The sequence below is a fragment of the Ammodytes marinus genome, assembly GCF_949987685.1.
Source record: "Ammodytes marinus genome assembly, chromosome: 4".
In the NCBI taxonomy this organism is placed as follows: domain Eukaryota; kingdom Metazoa; phylum Chordata; class Actinopteri; order Uranoscopiformes; family Ammodytidae; genus Ammodytes; species Ammodytes marinus.
Genome location: NC_137233.1, coordinates 6165892 through 6179675, shown reverse-complemented (window position 1 = coordinate 6179675; position 13784 = coordinate 6165892). Strand labels below are relative to the sequence as shown.

The 13784-nt window shown below is 38.5% G+C and overlaps 1 protein-coding gene across 1 annotated transcript; it reads right to left on the bottom strand.

Annotated features, from left to right (window-relative positions):
- Nucleotides 1–6003: 6003 nt before the first annotated feature.
- On the bottom strand, nucleotides 6004–13046 carry kctd6a (potassium channel tetramerization domain containing 6a). The gene is made up of 6 exons (XM_080026221.1): nucleotides 12959–13046; nucleotides 11782–11867; nucleotides 10609–10778; nucleotides 7916–8189; nucleotides 7142–7300; nucleotides 6004–6565 (listed from the first exon to the last, which is right to left on the bottom strand). The coding sequence occupies exons 2-6, from the start codon at nucleotides 11806–11808 to the stop codon at nucleotides 6443–6445; spliced, it is 753 nt and encodes a 250-aa protein (XP_079882347.1). The 5' UTR covers nucleotides 11809–11867; nucleotides 12959–13046; the 3' UTR covers nucleotides 6004–6442.
- Nucleotides 13047–13784: the final 738 nt, after the last annotated feature.

Below are 13784 nucleotides of genomic sequence, written 5' to 3'. Positions count from 1 at the left end.
CCAACCCTGCAATAGACCAGCACATAGACGAGGGTAAAAGGGAAAAAACAACACAAGGGCTTGAGGCCCAAGCAGGATCATAACATGGACAACAGAGTTCTTCTGCTTCATTCCTCTCACTTTATTGAATTGCATTCCTATTACAGAGAAATATGTCCCATAAAAGAAAAAGAGCACCAAGCCCATCCCAGAGGACCCTGCATAATATTTTATTTTAAATTAATATTTTTATGGAAAATCCATGTGTCTTTCTTCAATAGCTTCTAATTCATCTGACCCAGTGTCTTCAAATTCTTTGTTCACACAATTCCTCAGATTTAGCCTCTTCATTTTCCTCTCAAAGTGCACCAGATTCATGCATTTCACTTTAAAAAGGTATACAAAGCATACCCCCGGACCCCCGGACCCCCTGGAAGAGTCGGGATCTAGAACAGACTTAATGATATTTGTGTTTTTCTATTGTAGAGTCACCAGAAGGCAGGAAGCAATGTATTTTAATATAAAAAAAAAAATCTGGGGGAGACCCCCATACCCCCCAAATTTATTTGGGAATAGAAATCCTAAATTCTGTGTTTCTAAAGGCAGGCTAAGGTGTCACATGTTTTTGCCTTTGCTGCACCTAATGCAGAATCAACAAAATTGTAAACTAACCACGGTATAAGCCATATTAAGCCGTATGTTTAATGTGTAAATGCTATGCTACATTTTCAAGAAGAGGCTAGGAGGGAATCATCACAGTATACCCACTACAAAAAACTAGACTACACCACTGGACGGCCGGACATTTTCCTCAGCTAGATCCCACTAATACACCCCAGCCCCAGACTGACTACTGAAGGGAAAACTAAATTTGGGCGGAAGTAGGTAGGCGGGCGGAGCCAGGCTACATAAATTAACAACACAACTATAAAGGCTTGTTTATCTCTACAACGCTCACAGCTTAATAGCTTAATTAAGCCTAGCCTACATTCTAGGCTGCATATCGCTTAAATAGGCTAGGCCTGCATGTTTCCACTTTACATTGTTCAAATCAAAGTTGTGATTTTACGAGAACATTTTTATTATATTATAAGACTTAATTCTCAGAATATTACGACTTTTTCTTGTAATATTGAGCTTTGAGTTTATTTTCTTGTTTAGTTACGACTTTATTCTTGTTATTTCATTTATTTATCTTTCTTCGACGTGGCCCTAACACAACAGTCGTAATATTGTAACAAGTAACAGGTTAAGAAGTGTACTACTTTCTGACCACAAGGAAAAGCATAAAAACAAGATGACAAATGCAGTGAATGAGCGTAAAACCAAACTATGTGCTAAAACAGGTCTCAGCAGATTTGATTGGAATTGTCTTTGGGCAATGGAAGAATTAAAGGATAGGTCCACATTTTTTCAAGTCAAACTTAAAATAAGTAGCTATTTTAAGTGTAAAATTCTTACCAACCCACTGAGTAGCCTGCGTTGTGTCATACCATCGTTGTTAATTCTTTGGGTCATTGCTGTTCGGTTGCGGTACACATTTTATTGAACTTTCTGACCAAAAACCAAACTACTTTAAGAAAAGATTTAAAATAGACAAAAAGGCAATTTAAAAAAAAAATCTGTAAAAGTTGCTGCTCCATCATTGCTTCCAGAGACTCCGTTGGGATCCCTGCTGTGTCAACAGAGTTGTCTCATTTAAATGAACGGCATTAGTGTGTGTGTTTTCTATCTGTGTGAATGTGGAGGCGTCACTGTGGCAGCCACATGATACAGCTAATGCTTTGATGTTTGTTCGCTTAACCACCCACTGTTGTGCCTGTATATTACTAGCTCTGGAGAAGGCAAACTGAGAAAGATGTATTGCTTCAGACAAGCTGAGTAATGAAATTCAACCAGAAGACAATGGCAACAAAAACACACAGGATATCGTTTTCCTCAAGGGTTTGTTGATGTTATGGCCCTGTTTGCATGAATTTAAATGTACCTACACTTTTGTACCAGAAAAGTACGTTAACCATTTGTGAATTTACATGCATTTACATGCCTTCATGGTCCAGGCTTGTACTTTGACAACATGCTGCGAAAAATTACACCAAGAGAGCACATGAAGGCTGCGTTTGAACCAAGAGTAGCGCCGCTGCATCACAATAAACTTCTCCCTCTTTCAGTTCAAAGAGACACATCAGAGTTCACGCTTAGTTATTTCATCTTCACATTATCAAAATCATTGAATATAGTGTGTGTGCTTCCAGTGTTGATACACAGCCTTGTCCCTGCAAACGGACATGTTACTAGCTACGATGGGCCCCCTATGTTGAAATACCAGATTTCAGAGCCTAGGCTATGTATGAACAGTAGATTATTTTTTCAGCCCACACACAGTATGGCCAGGAAGCGGTTTGTGAGGAGATATATTCACTGATTATGACAAAAAGTGATTTTGACAATAAGCGTTCTCCAGGGTCGCTGACTGATATACGATTCTTAAAACAATATCCAGGTGCCCATAGGAATATTGAAACTGTATTCCAAAATGTATAAGAGCCTTAAATGAGGCTTCAACTGTCAAATCAACCAGGTGTCGAGTCTTTGTGGTGCTAAATCCCCTCATTGTAGCCCCTTTTACACAGCCAGTGAAAGCCGGGAATATGCCGGCCTTTCGGCCCTCCGCCCTGCTGTTTAAATGCGACCGTTGCGGAACGAGGGAAGAAAGGTGCGAGTGATTGTTCCGGGAATTTTACTACCTCGGGGGGAGAGTAAGATTCCCGACACAATCAGTTCCGCCTCTCTGTTTAAATGCTCCAGCTTGTTGTTGCGGAACAGGAGGGGGGCGTTTGACGTTCCATAGCCTACGTTCTAAACATGCGACCATGTTAGCAGTTGAAGGACGTGTGTTTAACATTAATCACGGCGGCCTGATGTCCCGTAAAAATCACCAAATAAAAGGAACGGCGTATAATCTATTTGATCATAAGGTCCGCTGCTCAATCCAAACCCCCGCGCTTCATTTTGCAGAGTGTATGAGTCTATTTCTGCCCAGTAGAAGTTGTACAATGGGAAAGCTAGGCTATGCTAAGCCACACACACACACACACACACACACACACACGCACACACACACACACACGCACACAGACAGACACAGAGGTGAAGCGGATTGATTTTGTCAGTTTGGTTAACAGTCCCAGTGATGTTGGACTCAGCGCGTAGCGAGATCAACCGGCACATCGTGGGGACAGTAAAATACGGCCCTCTTACTGCAAGCTCCAGCACTCATCTGCTCTCAATTCACCTGCCAGTGTTGTTGTTGTAAAGCAGCTAAATGTTTACGTCACACCTGACGCTGTTTAAAAGCACCTCTTTCATTCCGGAACGCTGTGTAAAAGGGGCTACTGATGCGCCAGCAGGCCGGCGTTGCTTGGTTCTGTGTAAATAACACAGAAGCAAGCAAAGCCGGCATATTGGAGTGATGTTGTTCCGTCAATATGCCGCAATCTCTGTGTAAAAGGGGCTTGTGTTTCCCTCTCTCCACTGCAGCGCAGCAGAGAAACCCTGTCTCAGGAAACATCAAGAGAGAATTTTATGCAAAAAAAAGAAGACTACATTTGTTTAAATCACACTGCTGAGGCCTCACATAAGCTTCAAAATAAACGTTTGACTTTGAAGAAGATGACATACTTTATAAATCTCCAAGGGGAAATTCAATTCCAACGCTTACACAGAACGAAGACTGTGGATTGTGTCCTCAATCATTTCCACTGGAAGAAGGCTTCTTCTTCAAGAAGCATGTTCTTGATGTCAAGAATGGAGAGGGTAAATTATTACAGTAAGACAAACCTGGATTAATGTGCATACGAACACCTGGCTACTGTTTTAATCTCTTTCCGGATGGTTTTATTTCGCAATTAATATTAACTTGTAAGTCATTGCTGATTAACCAGATATGAGGCAATACACTACAGTATAGGTCAAATCCACTAAAGGATTGCAGTATACTTGGATCCACTAAACTTGTGCAAATGTGAGAGAAAGTTAGCGTGTAATTCACAAAGCACACACAAAGGGTGAATTGCTCTTAAACTGCACTGCCAAGCAGACAGCACCCTGGGTGCACCTGTCCCATGCGTTTGTATGTAAATGATTGAATATTTAAAAATTTCCCCTTTCTTATGCAAATAAACCTTGATGCAAATACCATCTAATGGACTACAGAGGATACGGTGCTTGAACGGGGCAGATTGCAGGTGCTAATTCTACAAATATCATGGCGCTATTAGTGTGCGCAATTCTTTATTTGTGGATCTGGTCCTATGTGTTCAAAGGTATGTGGACATACTTTTATCTGAACATTGAAACTACAGTGTGTGCAAACATTTTAAGAAATCCTCATTTTTGAGGATTAATTTTATTATTGAACAACTACAGTGCTCTCGGTCAATCCAAAATGTTAAAGAACCTAAACCTGAATGTTTACGAAAGTAAAAGTGAGGTTTTGTCTTTCTTACGAGAATATATATTTGTTTTGCTATTATTAGGCAACTATTAATATGCAGAATTATTCTGCAACTAAATAAAAAAACGAAAATGTTCCCATCTCACTTATTTATTTTCATCTGTTAAAGTGAGAATAATAAAACAACTCAAAATTTACAAATAAAAATTTCCGACATGTCAAAAAAAAAAATCAGTGACCATTATAGCCACCCTTCTTTTCAATAAAATTAAATAACGAAAAGGTCCAACTAGCTCAGGCAACTATTAGTATCTTTAAAGATGAGCTAGTTGGACCTTTTCGGGTTGAAGATGGCCTCAAAATCAACTCCCAAACCTCCTGCCAGTTTCAAGAAGATACTTTCTTCAAGCAGTGGTACAGGAAAAAGTCTGCATCTTTCAAGAAGACCATGATTTTTATGCAGGACAATGCTCCATCACATGCATCGAAGTACTCAATTGCATGGCTAGCCAGTAAAGGCCTTAAGGATGAAAAATAATGACATGACCCCCTTCCTCACCTGACTTCAACCCTATTGAGAACCTATGGGCCCTGCTTAAACGGGATATTTACAGTGAAGGAAATCAGTACACCTCTTGGAACAGTGTCTGGGAGGCTGTGGTTGCTGCTGCACAAAAAGTTGATCGTCAACAGATCAAGAAACTGACAGACTCCATGAATGGAAGGCTTGTGACAGTTATTGAAAAGAAGGGTGGCTATATTGGTCACTGATTTTTTTTTGACATTTCGGAAATTTTTATTTGTTTTATTATTCTCACTTTAACAGATGAAAATAAACAAGTTTTTTTATTTAGTTGCAGAATAATTCTGTATACTAATAGTTGCCTAATAATAGCAAAACATATATTTATTCTCGTAAGAAAGACAAAACCTCACTTTTACTTTTGTAAACATTCAGGTTTAGGTTCTTTAACATTTTGGATTGACCGAGAGCACTGTAGTTGTTCAATAATAAAATGAATCCTCAAAAATACAACTTGCCTAAAAATGTTGCACACAGTGTATATGTGATTGTTGAACATGGGCATATCTCCACCAGATATCGCAACCTGGCTGCAGGGATTTGTTCCCATTCAGTCACAAGAGCATTAGTGAAGGTCCAACACTGATGATGGGCAACGAGGTCATAGTAATAGTCATAGTTACCATTTAACTCAAAGGGGGATAAAGGAATACTTAACCCAAACGGAACCGGCGTTCTATCATTATAAAATTGCTATTATAATATAATGAATGAGGCTTTCCTCAGTCTTCCCTTGGCCCAGTTGTCCTGCTAATCCTAGACAGTGAGACCATAAGACACTTTTTCTGCCTTTTCTCTGGCTAGGATGAACAGATTTCAAAAAATGTTTGCACATTTATATACATAGGATCTCAGAGTTCAATACACCTTCATATTCCCACCGTTGAAGTAGGTCTTTAAGGTCAGAGCACTTGGTCAAGTTCAGTCACAGTAAAATGGAAAAAAACATTGTTTTATTAATACATTTTATTTATTTTATGGGACTGGCTTTTTGAACCAAGACCTCGTCAAACAAAAAGGGTTTCAACAAATTGTTGATGTTGGAGTTGGAAACACACTATTTGCTAAAATTCCATTGAATTCAGTAGCAGTAAGATTGGAGGGTTGGCCATATACTTTTGGCCATGTAGTGTTATGATAAAAAAATGTTTTAAATATAAGTTGAAGTCTCATGATAATTTAACACATTTCACATTTGCTATTCTTGCAATGACATCACTTGGGCTTTAGCTCCGAGTAGCATGAAGGAATGATTCAAAAACAACACACTTAATAGAAAATATGAACTTATTAAGACGCAACAATCAATATGACACTTTTGGACTCTGTGTGAGTGTGTGTGTGTGTGTGTGTGTGTGTGTGTGTGTGTGTGTGTGTGTGCGTGCATGCGTGCGTGTGTGCGTGCGTGCATGTAAATCCATTCATCAGTTCATCCGTCCGTTGTGGACTTTGTGAGCTCGCCGGCAGAATGTCCAGTGATGTTCCACTGTGTTCTCGTTGGCCCGTTCGCTCATGTGGTGAACGCGCGTGTTCCGTATTGTGAAACCCTGGAAAGATATAAAACAAGGCAAACCCAGTCAGTTCAATCTGGTTTATCCTACGAAGCAAGTCCTACATAGCCCAGCCTTCACTGGGTTAACTGGCTTGATAAAACCTAAACATTCTGATAAAAAAAATGATGGTTATAGAACAAGGGTTAAATGGATTTTATACCTTCTGCTGTACGTGCAGGTTTTTTTTTTTTTAGCAGTAGAATCAACAACTGAAACATTCCTTGGTCTCTAATTTTGTCTCAACTCGTTAGGCGATGGCTTGGATGTAACCAACATTCATTACATTACATGAAAAAGTTATGCAGTATAACTTCAATTCTGACGAGCTATAATCAAAATTCTTTGTGTTCCCCCGTCATGTCTAAGATACGTTGAAAGCCACATACTGATTGATTGATTAAATTTATTTCAGGCATATCAGATATACAAAACAAAATAAAAAGCATGAAAATACAATAAACTAAAATTATGTTTAAATAATATCACAAAACACAAAACAATTGACATATATTGATATGTTATGATACGCCTGATAAAGGAGTAGGAAGAAGAAGTATAAATCGTACATACTGCTTTGGAGATGAAGTCGAGCAGGTGAACGCGCAGGCCGACTTCCTGTTGGTGGTCACATGGTCCGAAGGTGAAGGACACCTGGAAGTCTCTGGTGTCCATCATGTGTTTACTCCACTTTGTGAAACTGCTGCAGACCGACTGCAACATTCCCGGGACCTAAGAATGGAGAGTCATGTGAGAACTTATAATGCATTTATTTTATACAGTGTTTTTATTTATTTATTTATTTTGTATTTAATTTTAATTACATATTTATCTTATTTTTCTAATTATCTATTTTATTTGTAATTTGTTGTTACTTATGAACTATGGTTTGAATAAAATCTTAGCAACATTCCCTGGACCTAAGAAAGGAGAGTCATGTGAGAACTTGAAATTTTATACAGTGTTTTTATTTGATTGATTTTATATTTATTTTGTATTTCATTTTAATTCTATATTAATCTTATTATTCTAATTATTTATTTTATTTTTTATGTTCTGTTATTCATGAACTATGGTTTCCTTTTTTCTTGCATATAAATACAGTAAAATCAAAACCTTAAAAAAATAGGATAATAATGGATTTCATCATGTTCTTGTATCACATAAACATGATGATTAAGGTTAGGGTAACTTTATTTCTATACCCAAGCGTAGATTTGATTGCAGTTAAGAAGAATTGGCTGCTTACACACACACAGACAACATTCACGACATCAACAGACAGTGAGATAACAGTGACAACAGTGCAAAGCAATAGATCCCTATTCATCCGTGTTCCCCACTGACCTTGGTGGTGATTGTGAGCTGCGTGATGATGACAGCGACCGGGTTGGAGTATTTGGACAGCTTCCGTGTGCTACAGAGCTCCACCACTTCCTCATAGGAGTCTGTGGGGTAGGGGAGCAGGGCCTTGGGGTAAGGCAGCAGCGCTCTGGGGTCTCCTAGGCTCTGGACCAGGGGCTCGATCTGATAGTAGTCAGCCTCCTTCCTCAGCAGCTCCGTCTCCTTGAAGTCGTACGGCAGCGTCAGCTCCGACGTCCGCAGGAAGCTCAGGATGTAACTGGAACAGCAGGAACCAGATCAAATCAAATCAAATCAAATCAAATCAGTTTTATTTGTATAGCCCAATATCACAAATAGACATTTGCTTCAGTGGGCTTTACATTCCATACAGTATGACAGTGGTTCTCAATTATTTTCTGTCATGCCCCCCCTAGGGGACCGACATTTTTTCGCGCCCCCCCCCCCCCCCGAATTGAAATACGTTTGAGAACCTGCTAATATTTATTTATTTATCTGTACAAAACCACTGTATGAGGTTCTGGCACGAGCATTCTGCATACAATCACCTTATTATCGAATTAGATAAAAATTAGCTTAGATAACTTCTGCAGCAAGAAAAATTCAAAGTTCAGTTTATTAGCTCAATTTGTAACATTTAAACAAGACTGCTCAGTCTGTGTGAATCTCAGGACAGAGAAACAAGAGCAAATGATTAACTGAAGTCTGCATTTCATTCAAAACATTTTTAAACTGTAAACATAGTTAAGGTGGTGTTTTTTATTATTATAGGCCAATAGGCCTCCTGCGATAACCAATAATTCATTAATGTTATTATTACTCTACTTGCTTGATTTCTTTTTAAATAGCCTACAGAGACACTTGGATACACATGGGGACATTTATTTAATGCAAATCGCAGCCTTTCGCGCGGATATGACACATCACACATCGCGCTTGCTAGCACTTTAAAAAAAGCACTGCAGTATGACACCCTGCCCTTAGACCCTTAGCTTGGCAAAAATAAAAAAAACACTTTATCGGGATTTTAAAAAATTTAGAAATCTCAGGGAGAGGGGAGTCCAGATGGGAGAAAAGTTCGCATTAGATTTCCCGACGTTTGAGTCATCGTTATTCTTAAAAGTTGATTCACTTCTCTTGGACAAGGCTTGTGTTCAAGACCCTATTTATAATACACATTGACCTAATATTTAAATACGCTCTAAATGTCCCACCTAATATATTAATATAAAAATATAAAGAAAGATATTGCTTTGCTACAACATGCATGCAGTGACAAATTAAGTAATCATTATCAAATGTAATCATAAATATGTGTACATTTAAATGAGTACATTTACAATTCCATTATTATTATTCATAAGAAACTCTCTTACAGTTGAGGCATCAAACACCTATCTGAATGCTTTGATTCTTTCCCATTGTTCCTACTGTATGACAAGTTGGTCTCAAGCTATGGCAAAAGCCTGGTGCCTGCAGCCATAGCAGCACTAAACAAAAGGCCAAGATAAATCACCCCAGTCCCACCCTGTTTATATATCCTGTATGTTTGTTTACTTTGTTTCTGTCTATTGTCTGTCGGCGTGCAGCCCATAAATGTACATGTGATGTGAAAAAGAATTTCCCCTTGGGGACAATAAAGTCTAAAGTCTAAAGCAGGTAAAACAACCTTGAGACCACTTGTATCATTATATAAAAATGCTCTTAAAATTCATGATAAAAAAAACTTGTCAATATCACCACTGCAAAATCCTGGATAAACACAATCTGCTTAATTTTGAAAATCGCATTGTGTATGCTAATGTACGCTTAATTTTAAAAATACACAATGCTGCACCTCCTCCCTTAAGGAACTGGGCTCAGAAATCTCAGCACGAGCAACCAGGTCAACAATTAGGGGAGAATGCAGAATCCCACAATGCAGAACCACATTTGGAAAGTCGTCCTTCTCTTGTGTAGGGATAAAACAGTGGAACAGTCTCCCAACAGATCTTATAAACAATGGTGATTTCCGGGCTTTCTCCCGTCTGACAAAGGTTTGGTTGCTCACGCAGCAGACCTGCACACACTTATCTAATTTTGTAGTGCTAGTAGGATAGGGGTATTTAAAAAAAAAAAATTATTAAATATGTAATGTAGTGCTTTTCATAAACTTTTTTTTATCCTATGTATTTATATCATTGTATCTTGTTGTCCTTTTAATGTTTAATCCCATGTCTAGATATTGTTGTATCTTGTTTAGTTTAGTACTTTTTATTGTTACCTGCCCAGGGACTACAGGTGGAAAATAGCAGTTTGCTAAAACCTGGTATAATGCATCTCTCCTTGCTCTAAACAAGGTTAATGTTTCTTTTTTACATTGTCCCTGTTCAAATAAAGTTGCATTACATTACATTACATTACATTACATTACATTACATTATAACTGGTTTTAGTTTTACTGTAGTGCATTTCTGCACGATGTAATTTTTTTAAAGGCTCTGCAAATTTCCTGAAACATCTGGTCACTGAAACAGGACAAGTAGTGCAATTCTTAGTGACTATTTTATGCTCGCCAATCAATAAATATTTAATTCCGAGTCTAGGTCTGAGTCTAAATCTAAGTCTAAGTCTAAGTCTAAGTCTAAGTCTATAAATATTTAATTCTAACACACACACACACAGGCAAACACACTTACCTAAAGAGCTGGCCGTCGCGGTCAATGAAGTAGTTTCCGTGTGTGTCCCTGGCGGTGGGCAGGTCTCCTCTGATGATGGCCGCCAGCATAGAGTCGGGGTAGCGCTGCAGCATAGACCGCGACACGCTGTGTACAAAGCCGCCAACATTCAGACCCACCGACTCCCCCATCTGGACAGAGCAGGAACAGCAGTCAGAGACAACACTACAAACGATTGTTGTTGAAAGATTTTCTTCTTTTTTTTTTCAAACACACAAACATTTAAAACCCCCATCCACCCCACACCCCAAATAATCATTGGACAGATGAAAATGACAAAAAAAAAAAATAATAATAATAATAATAAATGAAAAATATATAAAAAAAAGGCACAACAGGAAAACTACATGAGTACCGTCAGAGACAACACTAAAGGCCAAATCAAACATTTACCACATATTTGAAATCTAAACTTTCTTGACTTCAGAAATTCAAAAAACTGTGACCATTGAGTGTTAATATATTTTCATTAAAAGGTGGAGTAATTCTCTTGTTGTCAGAATTACTTTGTCAAAATGAACATTTACTCATGATCCACAACCTGTTTGTACTGTGTGTGCGTGCGCGGAGAAAAAATCCAGTGTTAATACACAGCCTAGACACTGTAAACGGGTATGTAGACAAAGTGGTCTGGACCTACCCACCGAAACCAGCAATAATGCTATCGATAGAGGCTAAGCTACTGATCGGCTTGGCTTATACCTTTGCTTTGATAAGTATTTGACTATTTTGACCTATTTAAATATTGACCGGCTTATTTTTTGCTCTGACTGCAGTATTAAGAATTTGAAAAGACATCACAGGTATCAGATCACTAAGATAGACATGCAAGGAAAAAGACACACACACACACACACACACACACACACACACACACACACACACACACACACACACACACACACACACACACACACACACACACACACACACACACACACACACACACACACACACTTTTTCAAATGTCCACCCTTTTTCAACTGGCCAAAGGCTAAGCTGACAGAGAAAGAGAGAATTCAGATAGAAAAATGTCTGCAGCAAAGGAAAATACCACTACACACACACACACACACACACACACACACACACACACACACACACACACACACACACACACACACACACACACACCATGTGACCGAGGTCTCCATTCTCCATCTGCACCCCGTGGCTGACTGTCTGTGTTGTGTCTCTTCAGGGTCAGACTGTTTTCACACCTGCAAGGAGAGGATGATGGACAGATAGTGAGATGGTTGCCATGGAGATAAGCAGCCAGCTATAATGCTGCGTTGCCATGGTGCAGACTCCAGACATCATCTATTTAGTCTGGTGTCGCTGATGTATCTACAAACCGCCAGCCAATGGGAACATTTTTATGCTTTATTGATAGTGCAGAGAGACAGAGGTGAAATGGGGCAGAGAGGGGAGTGATATGCAGAGAACGACCGCGGGTGGGAATCGAACCCGGGTCTGCTGCTGGGCCCGGCCCGGGAGGGGGACGCCTTACCAACTGAGCTAAAGGCGCCCCCAGAAATGTATTTTTTATTTGAATCATTCATCTTCCTTGTTAAGGTTAGAAATGGTTGGAAAAAGTAGCAAAGTGAAGATTTTAAATTGTGACAAGGAATGGGAGGATATAAGATGATCATGATCATGATTTAAATAAAACAACGTGATCCATTTCCAGATGTGAGTCCTCCTATCTGTGATGCAAAACAATTTGTTTCTTACGAAAATATAAGGCAATGTGAGTTAAGTATGTTGCAGTCATTTTAGGGATTTTTAGAATATTTTGATGATTTTCGGGATAATATGAATGGCAATTATTTTGGTCAGGATGATCTTGACATGAACATTTCATAAAGTCCCATGGCTGCCCAGTTCATATACGAAAATCATCCTTATTATTTGCAGCACTTGACAGTGAAACAGCCTGCATTCAGTAACCAGTTTAGGTAGACCAGCCAATCCATATCAACACAAACCCAGAGCCTGTGAATCAGCTGTTGTTGACACACTGAGCATGTTTACCTGAGCACATTTCAGAAGCCATAGTTAACTTTCGTGGTGCAGTAAAATGTTTCTACTGTTTTTCAACATTAGTTTAATACAACAAGGCGCATATAAAAACCGCTGAAGGTGACGACAACAACATGATGTGTGTGCTGCCTGTTTGTGATGATTAGCTTGAAACCTCGTCTGAATTAAGCTAACTGGAGAATCTCGCTCGTTAGCGCGATAAAGAATAGCCTACGTCACACCGTAATGTAATAGATTAAATGTAATATAAATGTTTAATTTATCTTACCTATAACCGCTCCATCACTGCTGTTATAACAACACACACACTGGATATATGTATCTTAGCTAACCCATTCATCAGCTGTAAGTTCACACACTTCCGGTCAAAATAAGACCTTACAAAATAAGAGTTCGTACTAAAGTGAGAATAATGTAATGCAATGTAACTTTATTTGAACAGGGACAATGTACAAAGGAAACATTAACCTTGTTTAGAGCAAGGAGAGATGCATTGTACCAGGTTTTAGCAAACTGCTATTTTCCACCTGTAGTCCCTGGGCAGGTAAGAACAATAAAAAGTAGCCTACTAAACTAAACAAGACACAAATACAATTAAATGTATGAATAAAATGTCTAATGGTCAGTATGTGCATTTATAGCTGTATAAAGGATTACGGAAATTAATAGATAGATCTTTTTTGATTATTCATATAACCTAATATTATACGTATCTCGTATTGTCATTGCATATTCATTGCTTTTTCTATAAAATATCACATTGTGATTTTTCCCACATTTATCCATCGAATCCAAGGTGATTTCCCGAATTTTTTAATTTTGTAGATTTACATTTCAAAACCAAAGATATTTAGTTCAAACTGATATGAACAGACAACAATGTTATTTCTGAGCACATTAGTAAAATCTTGATTTGTTTAATTAAGTTTAATTTATAGGCTATGTGTATATTTTGTAGGGCAGGCTATAGGTAATTGTGTTGTGTTAGGGTGTGTGTTTTCTTAAGGTATGTCTGTCTGTCTGTCTGTCTGTCTGTCTGTCTGTCTGTCTGTCTGTCTGTCTGTCTGTCTGTCTGTCTGTCTATCTATCTATCT

What these genes read in the sequence shown, in the direction of transcription:
- kctd6a (XM_080026221.1), bottom strand. Translation starts at nt 11,808, where the DNA reads ATGGAGAATGGAGACCTCGGTCACATG. An exon ending in ATGGAGACCTCGGTCACATG is followed by an intron (nt 10,779 to 11,781) that starts GTGTGTGTGTGT and finishes TGCTCTGTCCAG; the next exon opens with ATGGGGGAGTCGGTGGGTCT. An exon ending in CGCGACGGCCAGCTCTTTAG is followed by an intron (nt 8,190 to 10,608) that starts GTAAGTGTGTTT and finishes CTGCTGTTCCAG; the next exon opens with TTACATCCTGAGCTTCCTGC.